Source organism: Phyllobates terribilis, unplaced genomic scaffold (assembly GCF_046119375.1).
Source record: "Phyllobates terribilis strain yellow unplaced genomic scaffold, ASM4611937v1 Scaffold_3__8_contigs__length_932513732, whole genome shotgun sequence".
Classification (NCBI taxonomy): Eukaryota; Metazoa; Chordata; class Amphibia; order Anura; family Dendrobatidae; genus Phyllobates; species Phyllobates terribilis.
Window position 1 is genome coordinate 473,100,636 of NW_027362763.1, and position 22,113 is coordinate 473,122,748.

The 22,113-nt window shown below is 49.8% G+C and overlaps 1 protein-coding gene across 1 annotated transcript in view; it reads right to left on the reverse strand.

Annotated features, from left to right (window-relative positions):
- The window catches only part of REV3L (REV3 like, DNA directed polymerase zeta catalytic subunit), a 206,336-nt gene extending 202,976 nt beyond the window's left edge, over positions 1 to 3,360 (reverse strand). Inside the window, exon 1 of the mRNA XM_073675863.1 lies at positions 2,884 to 3,360. Coding sequence (XP_073531964.1) covers positions 2,884 to 3,022 — 139 coding nt within the window. The 5' untranslated portion in view covers positions 3,023 to 3,360. The remainder of the gene's footprint in view (positions 1 to 2,883) is intronic.
- Between the last annotated feature and the right edge of the window lie 18,753 nt (positions 3,361 to 22,113).

Below are 22,113 nucleotides of genomic sequence, written 5' to 3' on the forward strand. Positions count from 1 at the left end.
GCCGAATATTCTGTGCATTGTATGGGGCGTTGCTCGGAGGGCCGAATATTCTGTGCATTGTATGGGGCGTTGCTCGGAGGGCCGAATATTCTGTGCATTGTATGGGGCGTTGCTCGGAGGGCCGAATATTCTGTGCATTGTATGGGGCGTTGCTCGGAGGGCCGAATATTCTGTGCATTGTATGGGGCGTTGCTCGGAGGGCCGAATATTCTGTGCATTGTATGGGGCGTTGCTCGGAGGGCCGAATATCCTGTGAATTGTATAGGGCATTGCTCAGAGGGCAGAATATCCTGTGAATTGTATGGGGCATTGCTCAGAGGGCAGAATATCCTGTGAATTGTATGGGGCATTGCTCAGAGGGCAGAATATCCTGTGAATTGTATGGGGCATTGCTCAGAGGGCAGAATATCCTGTGAATTGTATGGGGCAGTGCTCAGAGGGCAGAATATCCTGTGCATTATATGGGGCATTGCTCAGAGGGCAGAATATCTTGTGAATTGTATGGGGCATTGCTCAGAGGGCAGAATATCCTGTGAATTGTATGGGGCAGTGCTCAGAGGGCAGAATATCCTGTGCATTATATGGGGCATTGCTCAGAGGGCAGAATATCCTGTGAATTGTATGGGGCAGTGCTCAGAGGGCAGAATATCCTGTGCATTATATGGGGCATTGCTCAGAGGGCAGAATATCTTGTGAATTGTATGGGGCATTGCTCGGAGGGCAGAATATCCTGTGCATTATATGGGGCATTGCTCAGAGGGCAGAATATCCTGTGAATTGTATGGGGCATTGCTCAGAGGGCAGAATATCCTGTGAATTGTATGGGGCATTGCTCAGAGGGCAGAATATCCTGTGAATTGTATGGGGCATTGCTCAGAGGGCAGAATATCCTGTGAATTGTATGGGGCAGTGCTCAGAGGGCAGAATATCCTGTGCATTATATGGGGCATTGCTCAGAGGGCAGAATATCTTGTGAATTGTATGGGGCATTGCTCAGAGGGCAGAATATCCTGTGAATTGTATGGGGCATTGCTCTGAGGGCAGAATATTCTGTGCATTATATGGGTCATTGCTTGGAGGGCAGTATATTTTGTGCATTGTATGGGGCATTGCTCGGAGGGCCGAATATTCTGTGCATTGTATGGGTCATTGCTCGGAGGGCCGAATATTCTGTGCATTATATGGGGCATGACTCGGAGGGCAGAATATTTTGTGCATTGTAAGGGGCATTGCTCAGAGGGCAGAATATTTTCACAAATGGAGTCTGGTGAAGCCTTTAAGACTCAGCCCTAAGGAGCCATACAGACTGAGCCCCGCAGTGTGCAGTAACACTAAAGGGTAGCTTCTCATACATTTGGCCATAATAAACACCCACATTGTAGCACCCACCTTGATGTTCATTGATGTTTTGGCCCATTTTATATGTAGGCATTTTTCTTTTTGGGTGCTGTATTATAAAGCAATTGTCATCTAGACTCATTACTTCACAGGGAGAATAAGGTGCCTCAAGAGGACAACATATAAAAGTATATGGACTACCTACAGACCAGTAAAACATACCCGCGGAAAGCCGTGTAGTTTCTACACATGCAGCTTTGTGCCGAAAGCTAGGAAAAAACGGACTGACCCACTACAAATACATATCGTGCCATATTTGCTGACAGGCAACTAAAAACATTCACAGAAAGGATTACATCCAGCAATTGATACCCGCCATCAGCACTGCCAGTCATGCCCGCAATCACTGCTAGACGGATTATGCCTATTGCTTTATGCAGGATTTTCAGAATCAGCAGGAGTCTTTAATTATAAGATTCTGAATTTTTTTTGCAGCGCATCCCCAGGACACAGAAATTATATTGACGCCCAGTACCCATAAAGGAAACGCATTGATGGCATCCTGCAGAATGGCAGCGATAGGCACCCTTAATGTGTTAAATCATTATATCCCTATAAATCTGCTACTCCTGGCGTCCGCTCTATCTGGATCTTTGCTGACCCTACAGAAAACCCAGCACACACAATACCCATCCAATGGGAGGACAGCAGAGCTTGCAGGTGAGCGCGGGCATATACCAGGATCATTAGCAGTGTGATGACAGTGTGGGAGGCGCCACGCTGCTTGTCCTCTGGGTAGCAGTCTATGCCAGCGCTCCCGTCTCATTCCCCAGCAGGTCATGTGAGGATCCCCCCAGCCCCTTCTGTCGGGTGAAATGATACAAAAGATGCTTTCTGCCCACTGTCATGACGGAGGTTTCCCACTCCACAGACAGGTCAGAGGGACACACAGGATGTCGCCAACACCACGTCCCAAGCCTCTGCCACAAGTTTAGTCTGACATTGGTTGCTGCAACAGACAGCGAGTGAGATGCTTAGTAGGAGCCTGCCCTCCTGACTGCAGCGGGCACAGGCGCTGGTAACCTTCATGTCACATGCTCTGCCACCCTGCGTGTCTGGGAGATTAGCACAGCCACAGACCCATTGTGTCTGCGGACGATGGCACAGACTGCTCCGTCATCTCAGCTCCCTGGTAGCAGGGTACATGCCAGCTACCGAGTCCTAGGTCACATCTGTCACTAGGACCGAAGGGCAAGTCACCAATCTGCCACACATGCCCTTATCATGTGCCCTTGTAGTAATAAAGGGCACACACTGCTGCCCACTATACCATGAAGACATATACATGGCACCTTGACTAAAAAAAGGCAAACAGCTCTGTGGATTCCCAATCATTGGTGCCAACTATTGGCATTCTCACCCATGATTGGCACTTCCATACACGACGTCAGGTGGCACATCTACCAGGATCCCATCTCATGGAGTAAGATACCCCTTCTGCCATGCCACCCAGTCCTTAGAGCCAGCCATGGGGCATGTCCTTACCTGCAGGGGTGGCCCCGAACACTCGGACCACTGGCACTCTTCTTACAGGGCAGTCTCTGAAGTGGGATCTGGTTACATCCAAGCCTGGCACCGGGGCAGCCAAGTAGTAATCCGCAGTCACCAGGCGCAGGGAGAACATGGTGAGGGGCAGCCCTGTGCCAGGGCACGGTCACGGGCAGGGTATGCGCTAGCAGGGGACGTACAGGGGCCTGGGAGAGGGCATGTGCTCAGTCACACACAGGCTGGGTGCATGGCACCCGCTGCTCCCCTCCTACAGCTCTCAGCAGCGCTCCGGCTCAGCAGACACCGGGAGCCTCATGCTGTCAGCTCGCCCCTGCGCCGCTCCGAGTCACGCTCCAGCCGGCCCGGGCTCACGGTTCCTCCGGTCACGGCTCTAGCTGCGGCCGCCGCAGCTGTTGTTGCCATGATGGTGACGTCACGGGGAGGGAGAGTGACAGGCTGGTGGGGGCGAGTCGTGGGCGTGTCCACAGTACGCTGTGTGGGAGGAGCGGAAGCGTCGGTCACGCCCCCGCTCGTACGCTCGTTGTAGTAGTAGTAACCCTTGGCGTGCCGCCCTCAGCGCACAATAGGATTCTCTCAGGGGGGATGGGGGACAGGAAGTAGCGCGGACTTGCACTTGGCCTTCGCGTTAGCGCCCCTACAGGTAGTGCAGCTGCCGCACCTCCTCTGTCTCAGCAGGACTTGTGAGCAGTCCCGGGCGGGGGATGCCGCCGACTTACTGCCGGAGGAGATCAATGAGGCTTCCGCGCAGGCGCCGTAGTGTCCTGTTTAGTTCCTATTGTGCAGAGAGCGGAAATGAAGAGAATAGTCTGCAGTGGCCAGGAGTCACGACTGCAAGATCTGTCACCTTCCCCCTTCAGTCACACACTGCGCTTTCCACCAGCGGTTTTTGGTGGCCTTTTAGTTTTTTTTTCACATTCAAGGCTGGCTGAGTGATTTTGTTCCTTCCAAATAAAATTTGATGGGAATTGAATCTGCTCCTTAGGCCACATTCACACGTTCAGTATTTGGTCAGTGTTTTACCTCAGTGTTTGTAAGCCAAAACCAGGAGTGAAACCTGCGAAATTGGTACCAGCTTGGATACTACACATTCTTTTGTCCCTCTCTAATTTTGACCCCAAAAAGCTGAATGTTCCCATTGGAATGTTCCCAGCTAATATGGTGGGGCTAATACCTGCACTACCTTGTGAGCGCATCGCTGTGACTCGCGCTCCATTCTGTGCGCCGCTGACTGTTGTCTGCAGGGAAACGCCATGGAGGGAAATCATGGACTCTAATGGTATTTTCCATTTAGCACTTTCCCCGGGTCCAGTGATGGCTCTCCACCGCTGCTCCAATCTCTGTGATATGTCTGCAGTGGTGATGTCACATCATCAGAACACATCACCGCTGCAGACAATCGCTGAGCTCAGTAGCTAGTGCCATCTACATTAGCAGAGCCACTGAGTTCAGTGATTGGCTGCAGCAGTGATGTGTCCTATAGTCGCAATGTCACTTTTGCAGCTAAATCACAGACTGGAGCAGTCCTCCATATAGTATTCACTCCCCATAGTCCTTCGTGTTGTATAACGCACATACCCCCCAGTCCTTAATATAGTATAATGCATCCCATAGTCCTCCATATTGTATAATGCACTCCCATAGTATATTGCATCCCCATAGTCCTAGATACAGTATAATGCACTCTCCATAGTCCTCTGTACAGTATAATGCACCCCATACTCTTCAATACAGTATAATGCAGCCCCCATAGAGTATAATGCAGTCCCAATACTGTATAATTTAGCCCCATACAGTATAATGTAGCGCCCCCATGCAGTATAATGCAGCCATATAGAGTATAATGTAGCACCCCCATACAGTTTAATGCAACCCCCAAACAGTATAATGCAGCCCCCATACAGTATCATGCAGCCATTTAGAGTATAATGCAGCCATTTAGGGTTTAATGCAGCCCCCCATAGAGAGTAGAATGTAGCCCCCAGTCCTCCAGTATTATGGCCTCAGTGAGTTAAAAAATAAATATAATACTTACCTCTCCTCCTCATTCCCCCGCAGCTCTGGTATCTGCAGTGCATCGCAGTAACTCCACTGCCCTGCACAGCGTGGAGCGATGAGGTCATAACGCTGCGCCAGAGGCAAAGGGGGAATGATGGGAGAGAGCACGTCACATGACGCTCTCTCCTCCATCATTACTATGAACTGTATCGACATCTTTGGCATCAGTTGAAAACGCAATGGGGGGGGCGGCGCTGACGTCGGGGGGGCGTCCTGACTCACGGACCCCATAGCGGCCGGGCGGCGATGGGCCGGGGGCCCTTGGTAGAGTGGGGGCCCTAGGCAGATGCCTAGTCTGCCTGCCTCTAACGCCGGCCCTGCATGCTGTATATTTATATGCAGTGCCACAGACTGAACTAAGAAATCCAGAAAGCCTTTTATGAGCTTTGTCTCGTGCTAGTGTTTTCTATCAGTGTCCCAAGTCTACCCCATGTAGGGGTTTTACACACTTGGGTGCAACAGGAGAAAAACAGGAGGCTTGTTCTTTTAAAAGTTCATGTGGGTTTATTACATGATAAACGCAGAAGCCAAACAGAAAAGGAAACAGCCTTTAGATCAGGCATACAAAGTAAAATGTCCTTAGCAGGTCTCTGCTCAGCCAGCCCTGTGTGGCACGCAGGCTGGGGTAGCGTCCAGTATCCTGGCTCGGTCTGGAGACAAACATACACTGGAGGCCTTCTCCCTCCAAACACACAGACCATGTGCCAAACAACAGCCTCCATTTTATAGGCTGTTAACTACACCCAGAGGTGAGTTATGTGGGTAGCTAGACCCGCCCATCTCTTTAAACTACCCGTAACCCGGTCCCAGGTGCAACAAACGATCCTCTTAGTGCTTACATGGACTAGAGAAACACTCCGGGTTACATCACAGAGGCCAGACATCTCTGTGACACATACCTTCCATCGACTATGCGACCATTAGCCACCTTACATACCTCCCCCTCTGCCTAAAGGTGTGGGGCTTGGCACTTCGTACTACCAGACAAGGGATTCTCGAGAGGGCATCGGCATTACCATATAGCTTCCCTGCTTTATGCTCTACATGGAAGTTGAAATCTTGTAGGGCAAAGAACCAGCGGGTGACCCTAGCATTTTTACCCTTTGTTTCCCTCATCCATCTGAGTGGGGCATGGTCGGATACCAATCTAAACTTATGTCCTACCAGATAGTACCGTAATGTGTCCACCACCCACTTTATGGCCAAGCACTCTTTCTCTATGACCGAATAATTCCTCTCACATGAGGACAGCTTCCTACTCAGGTAGAGAACAGGGTGCTCCTCCCCTTGTATATTCTGGGAAAGGACTGTTCCTAAACCAACATCTGAGGCGTCCGTTTGGAGTATAAACTCTTAAAGTCGGGGGCCACCAGGACCGGATGCTTATACAGAGACCCTTTCATTTTTTTAAAGGCCGTCTCTGCCTCTTCAGACCATTTGGCCATTGCCCATTTCGTCCCCTTAAGGAGGTCAGTCAGGGGTGCAGCCATCATGGCAAAGTTTGGGATGAACCTCCTGTAGTATTCCACGATCCCCAGGAAGGCTCTAACTTGTTTTTTTGACAGCGGTCTCGGCCAGGTTTGGATTGCCTCCACTTTACTAATTTGGGGTTTGATCTCGCCTCTACCACCACATAGCCCAGGTATTTGGCTTCTTCTTTCCCCATGGCACATTTCTTTGAGTTTATTGAAAACCCCGCCTTTCTTAGAGCATCAAACAATGTCTGGACATTTTCCAGATGACTCTCCCAGTTTGGGCTGAAAGATAATATCCTCCAGGTATGCTGCGGCTTATTGCTTATTGGGTGCAAGGATTCGATCCATAGCTCTCTGGAAGGTTGCAGGGGCCCCCTGCAGTCCAAACGGCATCCGGACATACTGGAAGCATCCGTCTGGCGTAGAAAACGCAGTCTTCTCCTTGGCTTCCTGTGCCATGTGGATCTGCCAATATCCCTTCGTCAAATCCAAGGTGGTTATGTACCTTGTGGCTCAAGTCTCTCGATCAGCTCATCGACGCGTGGCAGGGGATATGCGTCGAACTTGGCGACCACATTCAACTTCCGATAGTCGTTGCAGAACCTCCATTCACCATCGGGCTTTGGGACCAGCACAATTGGGCTCGACCAACCTCTCTTGGATTCCTCAATGACCCCGAGTTTCAACATACGCTCCACCTCCTTGGAGATCACTTCTCGTCGGGCCTCTGGAATTCGATAGGGCTACATGTTTGCGCGCACATGTGGCTCCGTCAGAAATTCGTTTTCTACGACCTTTGTGCACCCCGGCAATTCCAAGAACAGGTGCCTGTTCTTCTGGAGTAACTCCCGGCACTGCTGTTTTTGGACCTTCGACAGCGACTGCGCTATGGCGACACCTCCAACCTCACCTTCTGGCTTGCCCAGCAAGCACGGAGTTTCAGCCGGCTCTCTGTCTTAGCATGGTTTGATGAGGTTGACATGGTAGATCTGATATGGTTTCTGTTTTCCTAGTTGATGAATCTTATAGTTCACATCACCAAGCTTCTCCACCACCTCATACTGCCCTTGCCATTTGGCCAAGAACTTGCTCTCCAGAATAGGAATACACAAGAACTCAGTCTCCCGGATTGAACTTCCTCACTCTGGCTGACCGGTTGTAGACCCTGGCCTGAGCTTCTTGTGCCTGGAGAAGATGTCCTTTTACGATGGGCATCACCTTCGCAATCCTCTGCTGCATCAATGCCATGTGCTCGATGACGCTTCTGTGGGGCATGACTTTGACTTCTCAGGTATCCTTGGCTATATCCAGGAGATCTCGCGGATGTCGGCCATACGGAAGTTCGAATGGCGAGAACCCCGTAGAGGCCTGTGGATCCTCACGGATGGAGAACAACAGATACGGTAAGAGACAGTCCCAGTCTCTACCATCCTTTTCTATGACTTTCCTCAGCATACTCTTCTGCATTTTATTAAACCTTTGCACAAGGCCATCTGTCTGAGGATGGTACACTGAAGCCATCAACTGGGAGATTTGCAGGACCTTGCATAACTCCCTCATCACCTTACTCATAAAAGGTGTTCCCTGGTCGGTCAGGATCTCCTTTGGTAAACCTGTCCGGGAAAAAATATGGACCAATACGCGGGCTATACTCTTTGCGGAGGAGTTTCTCAGGGGAATTGCTTCAGGATAGCCTGTGGCATAGTCCAGGATGACCAATATGTATTGATACCGATAAGCAGATTTAAACCAGGGGACCAACCAAGTCCATAGCAATTCTCACAAACGGCACTTCAATAATGGGAAATGGCATGAGGGGACTTCGAAAGTGAGAGGTGGGGGCGGTTAACTGACACATAGGGCAGGACCTGCAATAGTTTAATATTTCCCGATGACACCCGGGCCAATAGAACCTCTGCACGATCCGTTCCTGCGTTTTTTCCACTCACAGATGTCCCCCCAAGGTATGTGAATGGGTCATGTCCAACACCTTCTGTCTATAGGGACCCGGCACTAGTAACTGTTCCACCAGCTCCTCCCTCACTTTCATGACCCGGGACAACAACTCCTCACTCATCATAAAATAGGGAAACCTTGTGTCAGCCCCCGGCTCCTGTGCAACCCCATTTATGACATTGACATTATTAAAGGCTTCCTTCAGAGTTAGGTCCCTATGTTGGGCAGACTCAAAATTCTAGCTGGTCACCCCTAACTCCGGAATGTCAGACTCAGGGGACACTACCTCCTCATCCCCCACAAGGACACAAAAGGGAAATCCGTCTGACTCAGGGTGTGGTGATACCTCATTAGGGTTAACTGGTTCCCTATCCAAGCCAGAGAACCCAGAACCTTTCTCCCACAGATCCTAAAATAAACAAAAGTCCCGGCCTATAATAATAGGGTGCAACAAGTTCTGAATGACGCCGACCTCATGGAACTCAGTACCATGGGCCGTTTCAATGTCCACTCTGGCCATAGGGTAGTCCTTAGCATCACCATGAATGCTCCGAACGCCGACTTTTTTCCCCGGGATCAGTTGAAGAGGAAGGGTGGCCCTCACATGGGTCACCAGACTCCCGGAGTCTAGCAGTGCCGTTACCTCCCGCCCATTCACCTTCACGGGACACTCTTGAGGCCCCTCACTCGGTTGGCAGTTCACACTGCAGGCCGGATACGCATAATATAAACAACGGCGTCCTATGCTGCAGTCCATCTGCTCGGAGGTCAGGGGACAACGGGTGGCTCTATGGCCTGGGCCGTGGCACCTCCAGCAAAAAATATCACCTGTAGGGACCTTGAGCACCACCTCCCCCGCCGCTTTGGACCTTGGACTCCCCACTACCTTTTGGGCCTCCGCCCCCTGTTGGGACCTCCAGTGTGGAGTGGGCTGCCTTTCCAAGGAACCTTCAACCGCTTGGTATCTCTCGACCAGTCCGACCAGTTCATCGTCATTCTGGGGATCACCCTGGGCAACCCAAGTCTGTATGGGCCTCGGCAGGGTGTGCACAAACCGTTCCATTACCACCCGCTTTAGCATCTTCACAGATGTAGAGGTCTGCAGCCACGTCTGGCCCAGGTGCAACAGATCAAACATTTGGGAGCAAGGTGGTTTGTCCAGGTGATATGCCCAGCGGTGAACCCGCTGCACCCTGATAGTCATTGTCACCCCCAAGCGCGTGAGAATCTCAGTTTTTAGCTTACCATATTCTTTGGCGTCCTGCAAAGCTAAATCATAGTATGCCTTCTGGGGCTCTCCAGTTAGGTATGGCGCCAGTACCTCTGCCCACTGCTCTGACGGGAGTTTCTCCCTCTCAGTGATCCTTTGAAATACCGTCAGGTAGGCCTCAACATTATCCCCCACGGTCATTTTCTGCAAAGCCCATCTTAGAGCCTTCCGGACATGGGCGTCATCAGCTGGACTTGAGGTTGGGGCGCTCGTCCTGCCCTGGATGACGGTTGCCAGAAGCTGCATCTGCTGCCATTGTTCCTGCTGGTGCTGCTGGATCTGCTGTAACAACAGCCTGTTGGTCTCCGGTCGATGCTGCTGCGACTGGACCAGGCCTTTCAGCAGGTTCTCCATTGTGTCTGGCGATGCTTGCTGGCTTGTTGTAGACTTAACCCAGGACATGTAGTCCTTCCTGTAGCAGTCACAAGTCTCTGCTGGAAACGCTGCCTGCACGTCTAACACCAATTGTAGGGGTTTTACTCACTTGGGTGCGACGGGAAGAAAACAGGAGGCTTGTTCTTTTAAAAGTTCATGTGGGTTTATCTACTATATAATCGGCTTATCCCGTCTGTCTGTCCGTCCAGGAATTCCCGCGTCGCTGATTGGTCCGGCCGCGGCCAATCAGCGACGCGGGATTTCAGAACAAGATGGCGACCGTTAGCGGCTCATCTGCCGCACGGAGGTCAGCGGCGATGAAGCCGGGAGATGACTGGCGCTAGCCGGTCATCTCCCGGCTGCTCGCAGCAGAAGTACCCCGACCGGCGACCTAGGCGACGCCGCTCCCCGATCCTCCCTTCACACTTGCCGTCGGGAGATCAGTGGCCCTAGCCACTGATCTCTCGACAGTAGCCACATGGAGGTCAGCGGCGATGCAGCCGGGAGATGACCGGCGCTAGCTGGCTGCTCGCAGCAGAAGTACCTGCACAGGCAGCGCCACTCCCCGGTCCTCACTAACACGGTTCGCTGATTGGTCGCGGCCGCCGGCCGCAACCAATCAGCGATATTGTCGCGAAATTTAAAACACCGCTGTCCTGATTGATCGCCGCCACCAATCAGCAACGAGCGCAGTCCGGCCGCAAATTGGCGCCGGATTTAAAACACGTTTCGCTGATTGGTCGCACCCGCCCGGCTGCGACCAATCAGCTATATTGGTGCGAAATTTAAAACACCGCTTCTCTGATTGGTCGCGGCCAGCTGGCCGCGACCAATCAGCGACTGGCGCAGCCCGGCCGCGAATTGGCGCCAGATTTGAAACACGCAGGCCACCATCGGGAGATCAGCGGCGATGCAGCCGGAGATGACCGGTGCTAGCCGGTCATCTCCCGGCTGCTCGCAACAGAAGTACCCCGACCGGCGTCCTTGCTCCCCGGTCCTCCCTTCACACTTACCGCCTGGTCAGCGATGTTGTCACAAGCAGTATTGACAGCATGACATAATTACAAAATTCATTAGGGGCCCCGGGGGGATACATTGGGGGGTTAATTTAAAGTAGTGCACAACCCATTTAAACACTGCTTCGCTGATTAGTCGCGCCCGGTCGGCCGCATACATATTCTTGAATACCCGATGCGTTAGAATCGGGCCACCATTTAGTTACATCATAAACCCAGAAGCCAAACAGAAAAGCAAACAGCCTTTAGATCAGGCAAACAAAGTAAAATGTCCTTAGCAGGTCTCTGCTCAGCCAGGCCTGTGTGGCACACAGGCTGGGGTAGCGTCCAGTATCCTGGCTCAGTCTGGAGACAAACATACACAGGAGGCCTTCTCCCTCTAAACACACAGACCATGTGCTAAACAACAGCCTTCATTTTATAGGCTTTTAACCACACCCAGAGGTGAGGTATGTGGGTAGCTAGACCCGCCCATCTCTTTAAACTACCCGTAACCCGGTCCCAGGTGCACCAAACGATCCTCTTAATGCTTACATACACTAGAGAAACACTCCGGGTTACATCACAGAAGCCAGCCATCTTTGTGACATATATCTCCCATCAAATATGCGACCATTAGCAACTTACACCCAATTTTATCAGTGTCACAGTAATTATCATAAATGGAACCTGTTGTCCTTAATTCTTTCTCTGACGATCCAGGTACCGCTCCAGCTCCAGTCTCTGCTGAGGACATCTTTGAGGTAGAAAACATTTTGGCCACCAAGAGGGTAAGAGGAAAAACTTTCTTTCTTGTGGATTGGAAGGGGTTTGGCCCTGAGGAGAGGTCTTGGGAACCCAGGGAGAACATTCATGCCCCTCATATTCTTAAAAAATTTCTTGCGGGCCTAATGAAGAGGGGGCGTAAAGGGGGGGTTACTGTAGCATCCACATCTCTGCCTCCTGCCGGGCAGAGACGCCGTTCCCCTCAACGCCGCAGTCCAGGTCCGGCATCACCTGCTCTCACACAAGGTCGGTCCCAGAGTGGCACCTGGTCCACCTGCCCGGTTCCTCCCTGGTACATGGAGTCGACTAAGCCTTGGTTGGGCCGAGTTGGCACTGAGTCACGCCCCTCTAGTCTCTCCTTGCACCGAAGAACAGAGGTTCCACCACCCAGATTCTTAAGAGTTTGCACAGGCCATGGAACCCGGTGGCCCCAAGACTCCTTTGCTCTCTGACCTGTACCAGGAGGTCTCACGTCAGAGATCCCAACAGGAAACTATCCTGTCCTATCTGCGGACTGTCAACTCCCTCCTGGACACGCTGTCCACTCCGTCTGTGTGTGTCTCTAGCTGAGCGGCACCTGGTCTGGCGGCACCTCATCCCACTGGCGCTATGGCACCAGGCTCTGGACCCCGGCTCTCTGCGCCTCCACGTTTTTCATGGTGACCCCATCTTATTTGGGGGTTTTCTGAACCAGTGCACGCTGCACTTTGAACTCCTGGCACATCAGTTCCCCTCCGACCGGGCCAAGGTGGCGTTCATCATGTCTCACCTCACCAGGGAAGCATTGGCATGGCTAAACCCTCTGTGGGAAAGAGGGGATCCCCTGGTGTCCGATCTTCAGGCTTTACTCGCTGCCTTCCGGAAGGTCTTCGATGAGCCCGGACGAAAATCTTCTACTGCCTCCTCACTTCTCCATCTCCGCCAAGGGATTCTCTCCGTGGGCCAGTATGCCATACGTTTCTGAACCCTCACATCTGAGCTTGCCTGGAACAACGAGGCCCTGGTGTCCACCTTCTGGGAGGGTCTTTCCGGACGGATCAAGGATGAGCTAGCCGGTCGTGACATCCCTTCCACCCTGGACGACCTGGTGTCATTAGCTACCTGGATTGATATCCGTTTTCTGGAAAGTGCTAAGGAGACTACCCGGGAGAGAAGATTTCCGCGTCTCGCTCCTGTATTCCAAAAGCCAGCCTCGCAACCAGCTTTTCCCCGGGCATGTTCGCCTGAGCCCATGCAAATTGACTTAACCAAGATTGTCAAGTCTCACCAGGAGACGCGCCGAGCCGAGGGGAGTTGCTTCTACTGTGGCAGTAAAGAGCATCTGATCCGTTCCTGCCCGGTGAGGCTGGGAAACTCTAGTGTCTAGGACCGCTCGGAGAGGTCGTCCTAGGCAAGAGTAAATCCTCTCCGTCCTTGACTCTGTCTGTTTCTGTTTCCAGTGGTTAGACCCACTTCTTCGAGATTGCCCATCTGGATTCCGGAGCCTCTGGGAATCTCATTCAACAGGCTGTTGTGGAGCAGTATCAGATTCCTACTGTACGTCTGGCTGAACCGTTGGCGGCTGCCTCCATGAATAAGAGGCTTCTTGCTCGTCACATAGCCTGTAACCCTTCAGGTGGGAAGGCTGCACTCGGAGAAGATCTCCTTTCATATGCTGTCCGGTCTGTCTCACCCCCTCTTGCTTGGTCTACCCTGGTTACAAAGACATGAGCCCGTCCTGAATTGGAGATCTGGTGAAGTGCTCCATTGGGGTCTGGAATGCCATGAGTCCTGTCTGGTTCTGGTTCGTCCTGCTCGACCCCCGTCTACTCCGGCTAATCTATCTGGTCTGCCGGCACCCTACTGGTCCTATGCGGACGTCTTCGACAAAAAGGAAGCAGAGACACTACCACCTCATAGGCCGTATGATTGCCCCTGTTAGAACCCTCCTGTTTGTTTTTTTCCATCTTGCGTTTTGCGGTCACGTGACCATCTGCCTTTATATTCCAGCTCCGCCCTTTTGGCTGTGCTGGACTTCAGTGTTTGACTGTCTCTCTAGCCATGTGCTTCAGTGCCTTTCTCTGTCAGTTCGCTTGGTCCTTCTGGGACCTCTAGTACCTTTTTGTCAGTTTGTCTTTTTGTGTTCTGCAACAACTTCTCTGTTTAGGAGGTGTCCCATTTTTGTCCCAGTCCTTAGTTCTTTTAGGGACCCCTCCCCTTATGCTATAGGTCTTCGTTCAGACTAGCCGAGGACTAAGGCGGGTCTGTTCGCTAGGAACAGGCAGCCCGAAACATCGTAGGGATTCAGCTTAGTCTTACTGTAGGGACAGCTTTCCCCTATCTTTCCTTAGTACATGTTGCAGATCATAACAGTAAGTCCAGCCCAAAAAACTAAAAGGAAAGAAATTCGGGGATCAGTATGGTTTCCATCCAGGATTTGGCTCAACGCTTGCAGGGATTGTCTCTGGAGGTGGCCGAGCTACAGCAACACGTGAGTAGCTGTTCTGGAGTGCATTTTGTGGAACCCAAGGTAGGACTGCCTGATGTTTTTTATGGTAAACAGCAAGATTTTTTTTCATTTAAAAATGCTTGTTTGTTATATTTTCATTTGAAACCTAGGTCCTCTGGGAATGAATCACAGCTCATTGGTTTTATTATGTCACTTTTGCGCAATGAACCACAGGGGTGGGCCTTTTCTCTTCAACCTAATGATCCATGCTTAAGGTCTGTAGAAGAATTTTTTTCTGCTATGGGTCTATTATATGACGATCCTGATCGAATCTCATCTGCTGAGGCAGAACTCAGGCGTTTGAATCAAGGTTCATGTGATGTTGAAAATTATTGCACACACTTCAGAAGATGGGCTTCAGAAGTCAAATGGAATGATCCTGCGCTGAAATGTTTATTTCTTGTTGGTCTGAGTGAAAGGGTTAAGGATCTGCTAATTGCATTCCCTGCACCTGAGACTCTGCAGGATGCTATGCAATTAGCTGTTCGTGTGGACAGGAGGCTGAGGTTCAGACTGAATGAGGTAAAGACTCCTGTAATGTCAGGTCCTAGTCCCCAGAAAATCTGCTCAGACGGCAGAGAACCAATGGAGGTTGGGGCGATGTCACTCCGCTCTCAGGAAAGAGATCAGAGGTTCGCTGAGAGATTGTGTCTTTATTGTGGTAAAGCTGACCATTTGATTAAGTATTGTGAGCTTCGTTTAAGTAAAGAAAAAAAAAAAGGTTAGGTATGCCCATATTGCTTGTTTATGCTCTGCAGGAGTATTTCTTTCTGGGAGTACTACTTTGCAGGGAGATTTGATTGAATTTCAGGTATTTGTGGATTGTGGTTCCACACTTAATGTGATTGATAAAGGGTTTTTGGAAAAACTTAACTTGAAATCCAAACCTTTGTCATCACCTATTTCTGTGATTACAATTGATAACACTCCCTTGAAATGTATTACTCACAAGGTTGCTGCATTTCCCCTCACTATCAATGGAGTTCACCAAGAAATTTTGGACTTGGTTGTATTGGATAATTTACCCTCTCCAGTCATTCTAGGTTTGCCTTGGTTAAAACTGCACAATCCTTTACTGGACTGGTCTACTAATGTGATTAAGTCTTGGAGTCCGAAGTGCTATGATAAATGTTGTAATGGTTGCATTGCGGCTGTGGAAAAAGGGGAATTACCGGTACCTATTCAAGATTTTTGGAGGTTTTTTTTGAGGAGGAGACGCAAGTTTTACCTCCTCATAGGGATTATGATTGCGCCATTGAGTTTGTTCCGGGAGCTACTCTTCCCTGGAGTCGCTTGTTTAATCTGACTATCCCTGAAAGAAAGCCTTGGAAGAATACATACAGACTAGCCTGGCTGTTGGTCACATTAGACCTTCTAAGTCGCCTGTGGCAGTTGGATTTTTCTTTGTTAAAAAAAAGGACGGGGGTTTACGTCCATGTCTGGATTTTCGTGAAATTAATAAGATTACCATATGCAATTCCTACCCATTGCCGTTAATTCCTGACTTGTTAAACCAGTTAGTGGGGGCCAAGTGGTTCACTAAAATTGATCTCCTGGGGGGCATACAATTTGTTACGAGTGAAGGAGGGTGATGAATGGAAAACTGCTTTTAACACTCCGGTAGGTCATTTTGAGAATCTGGTGATGCCTTTTGGTCTTACCAATGCACCTGCATTTTTTCAGAACCTTATTAATGACATCCTGAGACCTTTAATTGGTAAGAATGTGGTTGTATATTTGGATGACATTTTGATTTATTCACCAGATTTAGAGTCCCATTGGCAGAGTGTACGTGAAGTTTTGCAGTTATTGAGTGATAATTCACTCTTTGCTAAGCTGGAGAAACGTGAGTTCGCTGTGCAGAAAATTAGTTTTTTGGGCTACATTGTCTCCAGCGAGGGCTTTGAGATGGACCCTGTGAAGGTTCAGGCTGTGCAGGAATGGCCTAGGCCTATTGGTTTTAAATCTATACAGAGATTTTTGGGTTTTGCCAATTATTACGGGAAATTCATTAAGAATTTTTCTGTAATTGTTAAACCTCTAACCGATCTCACCAGGAAAGGTGCGAATACGGTCCAGTGGACTACTGAGGCCATTGAAGCTTTTAAGTATCTCAAAGAGAGGTTCAGTTCTTCCCCTATCCTTATGCAGCCTGATGAGACCAAGCCTTTTTTGGTCGAGGTCGATGCTTCATTGGTGGGGGTCGGAGCAGTTTTGTCTCAGGAGAACAGGAATGGAGTACATCCTTGTGCCTTCTTTTCGAAAAAAATTTCGGAAACCGAACTGAATTATGATGTTGGAAATCGGGAGTTGCTGGCTATTAAACTCGCGTTTGAACATTGGCATCATTTTTTGGAAGGCGCTAGATTTCCTATTCAGGTTTTCACGATCATAAGAATTTGATCTATCTGGATGCTGCCAAGCGCTTGAATGCTGCCCGTCAAGCTAGGTGGGAACTTTTTTTTTCTCGGTTTGATTTTTCTGTTACCTATATCCCTGGTACTAAGAATGTTAAAGCCGATGCTTTATCTCGCAGCTTCTGTCCTACGGTCGGTGCCGAGGAGGAGGAGAGCATTTTACAGAAAGGAGTTGTGGTGGCGGCATTGGGCTCCGTTTTGGAGGATGGGATTCTGAAAGCTCAAGATGATGCCCCATCTAACACTCCCCATGGGAGGTTGTTCGTGCCTATAATCTTTAGGAAAGATTTGTTTGTGGAGTGTCATGAGTCTCGGTTGGCAGGTCATCCAGGAATTTCTGAGACTAAGAGACTTATCAGTCGCAGTTTTTGGTGGCCTGGATGGCAGAAAGAAGTCATCAAGTGGGTGCGTCAATGTACTGTGTGTGCTAGGTCAAAAGCTTCACATACTCCTGCTGCGGGGTTGCTTTGCCCTCTGGAGGTTCCTAGTGCACCTTGGACGCATCTCACAATGGATTTTATTACTGATCTTCCTGTGTCCGAGGGTTTTACTGTCATCTGGGTGGTCGTGGACCGTTTTAGTAAGATGTGTCATTTGGTTCCATTATTAAGTTGCCCTGCGCCAAGACACTCGCTAAGGCGTTTGTTAAGGAGATTGTCAAGCTTTATGGCGTTCCCATGGATATTGTTTCTGATAGAGGACCTCAGTTTGTGGCTCGTTTTTGGCGTGCTTTTTGTGACAAGTTGGAAGTCCATTTGTCATTTTCATCTGGGTATCATCCTGAGTCTAATGGACAGACTGAAAGAAAGAACCAGGATGTAGAACAGTTTTTGTGTTGTTTTGTGGCAGACGATCAAGAGGTGTGGTCTGAGTTTCTGCCTCTCGCAGAATTTGCTCTTAACAATCATACGTCCTCCTCTGCTGGGTGTTTTCCTTTTTTTTGTTGTACTGGGAGACATCCGTCTTTTGGTTCGTTCTCCAAATTGGGGTCGGCGGTGCCGGTGGAAGAGAATTTTTTCCGGTGATTTGGAGAGAGTTTGGACTAATGTACGTTGCACCTTCAAGAGGCTAACAAGAAGTCCAAGAAGTATTTTGACAGGAAACGTAAGGAGGTTTTGTTTACTGTGGGTGACATGGTTTGGTTGTCCTCAAAGAACCTGCGGTTGAGGATTCCCTCTAAAAAACTGGATCCTAAGTTTGTGGGTCCATTTAAGGTGCTTCAGGTTGTTAACCCGTCTGCTGTTAGGTTGGATGTCCCTACTTCCTGGAAGATTAATCCTGTGTTTCATGTTTCCTTGTTGAAAAAGGCTGATGTGTCAGATAGGGATGCCACTGTCACAGTTCCTCCTGTGGTGGAAGACGGCAAATATGTAATTTCGCGTATCTTGAATTCTAGATGGCATAGAGGGAGATTACAGTATCTTGTCTCCTGGAAGGGTTTCGGTCCCGAAGACAACTCCTGGGTAAGGACGGATGATGTCTCTGCTCCTAGGCTTGTTAAAGCTTTCCACAAGAGGTTTCCGGACAGGCCTGGGCCTGGAGGATCCTCATAACAGAAGGGGTACTGTTAGAACCCTCCTGTTTGTTTTTTTCCATCTTGTGTTTTGCAGTCACATGACCATCTGCCTTTATATTCCAGCTCCGCCCTTTTGGTTGTTCTGGACTTCAGTGTTTGACTGTCTCTCTAGCCAGGTGCTTCGGTGCCTTTCTCTGTCAGTTCGTTTGGTCCTTCTGGGACCTCTAGTACCTTTTTGTCAATTTGTCTTTGTGTGCTCTGCAACAACTTCTCTGTTCAGGAGGTGTCCCATTTTTGTCCCAGTCCTTAGTTCTTTTAGGGACCCCTCCCCTTATGTTATAGATCTTCGTTCAGACTAGCCGAGGACTAAGGCTGGTCTGTTCGCTAGGAACAGGCAGCCCGCTACATCGTAGGGATTCAGCTTAGTCTTACTGTAGGGACAGCTTTCCCCTATCTTTCCTTAGTACATGTTGCAGATCATAACAGCCCCATCGACCTGGTACCTGGTGCTTCTCCTCCCCGCAGGCGTATCTACCCCTTGTCGCTAGCTGAGACCCCGGACCATGTCTGAGTACATAGAGGAGAATTTTGCTAGGGGATTTATCCAGAAATCCACCTCTCCGGCTGGAGCAGGATTCTTCTTCGTCAAGAAGAAAGATGGCTCTCTACGTCCCTGTATCGATTACAGGGGTCTTACCCAGATTACCATCAAAAATAAGTACCCCCTGCCTCTCATCTCGGAGCTGTTCGACCGCCTTAAAGGCGTGAAGATCTTCACCAAGCTTGATCTTCAGGGGGCGTACAATTTGGTCCGGATTCGCCAGGGAGACGAGTGGAAGATGGCATTCAACACCGGGGACGGTCACTACGAATGCCGCGTAATGCCCTTTGGTCTGTGTAATGCTCCAGCCGTCTTCCAGGAGCTGGTTAACGGCATCTTCCGTGATCTCCTGTATTCTTGCATGGTGGTGTACCTGGACGATATCTTGGTCTTCTCTCTGGATCTATCTGCCCTCTCACCGGAGGGATGTTCGTCAGGTTCTGCTAAGGCTTCGGCAGAATTGCCTATACGATAAATTAGAGAAATGCCTCTTTGAGCAGACCTCTCTACCGTTCCTGGGTTATATTATCTCCGAGATTGGTCTGCGGATGGATCCCGAGAAAGTCTCTGCCGTCTTAAAGTGGCCCCGACCAGAGGGGTCGAAGGCGATTCAGCGATTCCTGAGCTTTGCAAATTATTACAGCCTCCTCATTTCTCATTTCTCTTCCCGGACTGCTCCCATCTCCGCGCTCACCCGTAAAGGAGCAAATCCCAGGGAATGGACTTCCGAAGCGGAGGAGGCCTTCGTCTCCCTAAAACAAGCCTTCTGCTCCCCTCACCCAGAAATCCTAGTCTGGGAGAATGGTAACCTGCGGCTTCTTCTCCAAGCTCTTCTCCTCGTCCGAGCGCAACTTCTCCATAGGAGATCGTGAGCTGCTGGCCATCAAATTAGCACAGGAGGAGTGGCGTTACTTGCTGGAGGGGGCTCTGCACCCGGTGGTCATCTACACTGACCACAAAAACCTCGCTTATTTGCAGAACGCCCAAAGATTAAATTCGCGTCAGTCCAGGTGATCTCTATTCTTTGCTCGATTCTGCTTCACTCTGCATTACCGACAAGAACATTAAAGCTGATGCTCTGTCCCGCTCATTCCTGTCTTCCGACCAAGAGGAGGAGCCTCTACATATCATTGACCCCTCCAAAATAATGTCTGTGGCTCCGTTTGACCTGTCTCATCTTCCACCCGGTAAGACCTTTGTAGCGGTTCCGGATCATAAGAAGGTTCTACTCTGGGGCCATTCATCCAGACTAGCCGGTCATGCTGGCCAGAGGAAGACCTTTCTGCTCATCGTCCGACATTACTGCTGGCCTTCCCAGCGCAAGGATGTTGTGGACTTCGTCGCCGCTTGTATCTCCTGTGCCCGTAACAAGGTTCCCAGGAACCTTCCATCCGGCCGTCTCCTTCCTCTCCCAGTGTCTTCCACTCCGTGGCAACACATTGTAATGGACTTCATTACTGATCTCCCTGTTTCTGCCGGTTGTACTGTTATTTGGGTGGTCACTGACCTCTTTTCTAAAATGGCCCACTTCATCCCTCTGCCTGGTCTTCCGTCTGCATCTGTGCTGGCTAAGGACTTCATCCATCACATCTTTCGTCTTCACGGCCTACCCCTCCACATTGTGTCTGATCGCGGGGTTCAGTTCACTTCGCGCTTCTGGAGAGCTATGTGTAAGCTGCTGGATGTCTCCTTGGATTTCTCCTCTGCTTATCATCCTCAATCCAAGTGGAACGTATCAACCAGGTCCTTACCAGCTTTCTTCAGCACTTTGTCAACGCTCACCATAACGATGGGGTTGAGCTCCTGCCCTGGGCCGAGTTCTCCTATATCATATATTCTTTGTGGTCTACGGTCAACACCCCCGGATTCCGTTTCCGTCTCCTCTTCAGTGGACAATCCTGCCGCGGAGTCTCTGGTCAGCGAATTTTCGGCTATTTGGGAAGACACTAGATCTGCGCTTCTTCAGTCGTCCTCCTTGAGATGTTTAAAACTTGGGAAATATTTTTGTATCCAAGTCCGGCTTTAAACTTCGCCACAACAGTATCTCGGACCTGCCTGGTGTGTTCCTTGGTCTTCATGATGCTCACTGCACTTGAAACAGAACCCTGAGGGTATGTGCCCACGTAGCGTTTTACAAGCGTAAATGCTGCGGAATTTCCGCAGCGTAAACGCTTCAAAAACGCTTGGTAATCCGCCCCCCATGGTCCTCAATGACAAGCTGCACTTTCAATGCCCATGCTGCGGATTTTTCCGCAGCGTTTATGCTGCGCTCAAAAATCCGCAGCATGTCCATTAATTTTGCGGACACGCAGCGTAATCGCCGCCATTGACTTGCATTGAGACGCATATTATCCGTGTCAGTACATTTGTACACACGGATTATATGCTTTTCAATGTGCGGATGGTACCCAAGTCTGGAGGAGAGAAGACTCTCATCCAGACCTGGGTACCATAGAAACTGTAAAAAAAAAGAATTTAAAATAAAAAATAAAGTTTATACTCACCTTCCGATGTCCTCCCGGTGTTATCTCTGCCGCGTCCGCTCTCTTGCAATGCTCCCGCTGTTGTGAAGGACCTGCCATGACGTCACGGAGTCATGTGACCCATCACATGGCTCAATGACATCACCGCAGGTCCTTCACACCACCGCGAACCGCCCAACACACCGGACGCGGCAGAGAGAACACCGGGAGGACAACGGAAGGTGAGTATAAACTTTATTTTTTTATTTTTTACCATTTCATTCTTTTTTTTTAACTAACTTGGTCACACTACTATAAATCCATGCCGGTTGCATGGATTTATATAGTGTGAACAAGTTGTCAAGCACTTTCCAAGTGATGCTAAAATCGCTTGGAAAAGCGCTTGATAACCCGCATGCAGGAATGCATGCAAAGACGCTTGACAAATGCTACTACCTGGCGGGAAAAACGCATGTAAAAACCCCATGCCTTTTTCCTGCCAGGGAGAAGCGGAAAAAATTTGCAGCATTTCTGCATCGTGGGCACATAGCCTGAGACTATCACAGAGCAGGTGCATTTATACGGAGACTTTATTACACACAGGTGGATTCTATTTATCATTACCAGTCATTTAGGACAACATTGGATCATTCAGAGATCCTCACTGAACTTCTGGAGTGAGTTTGCTGCACTGAAAGTGAAGGGGCCGAATAATATTGCACGCCCCACTTTTCATTTTTTTTTTTAAAGTTTAAAATAGCCAATAAATTTCGTTCCACTTCACGATTGTGTCCCACTTGTTGTTGATTC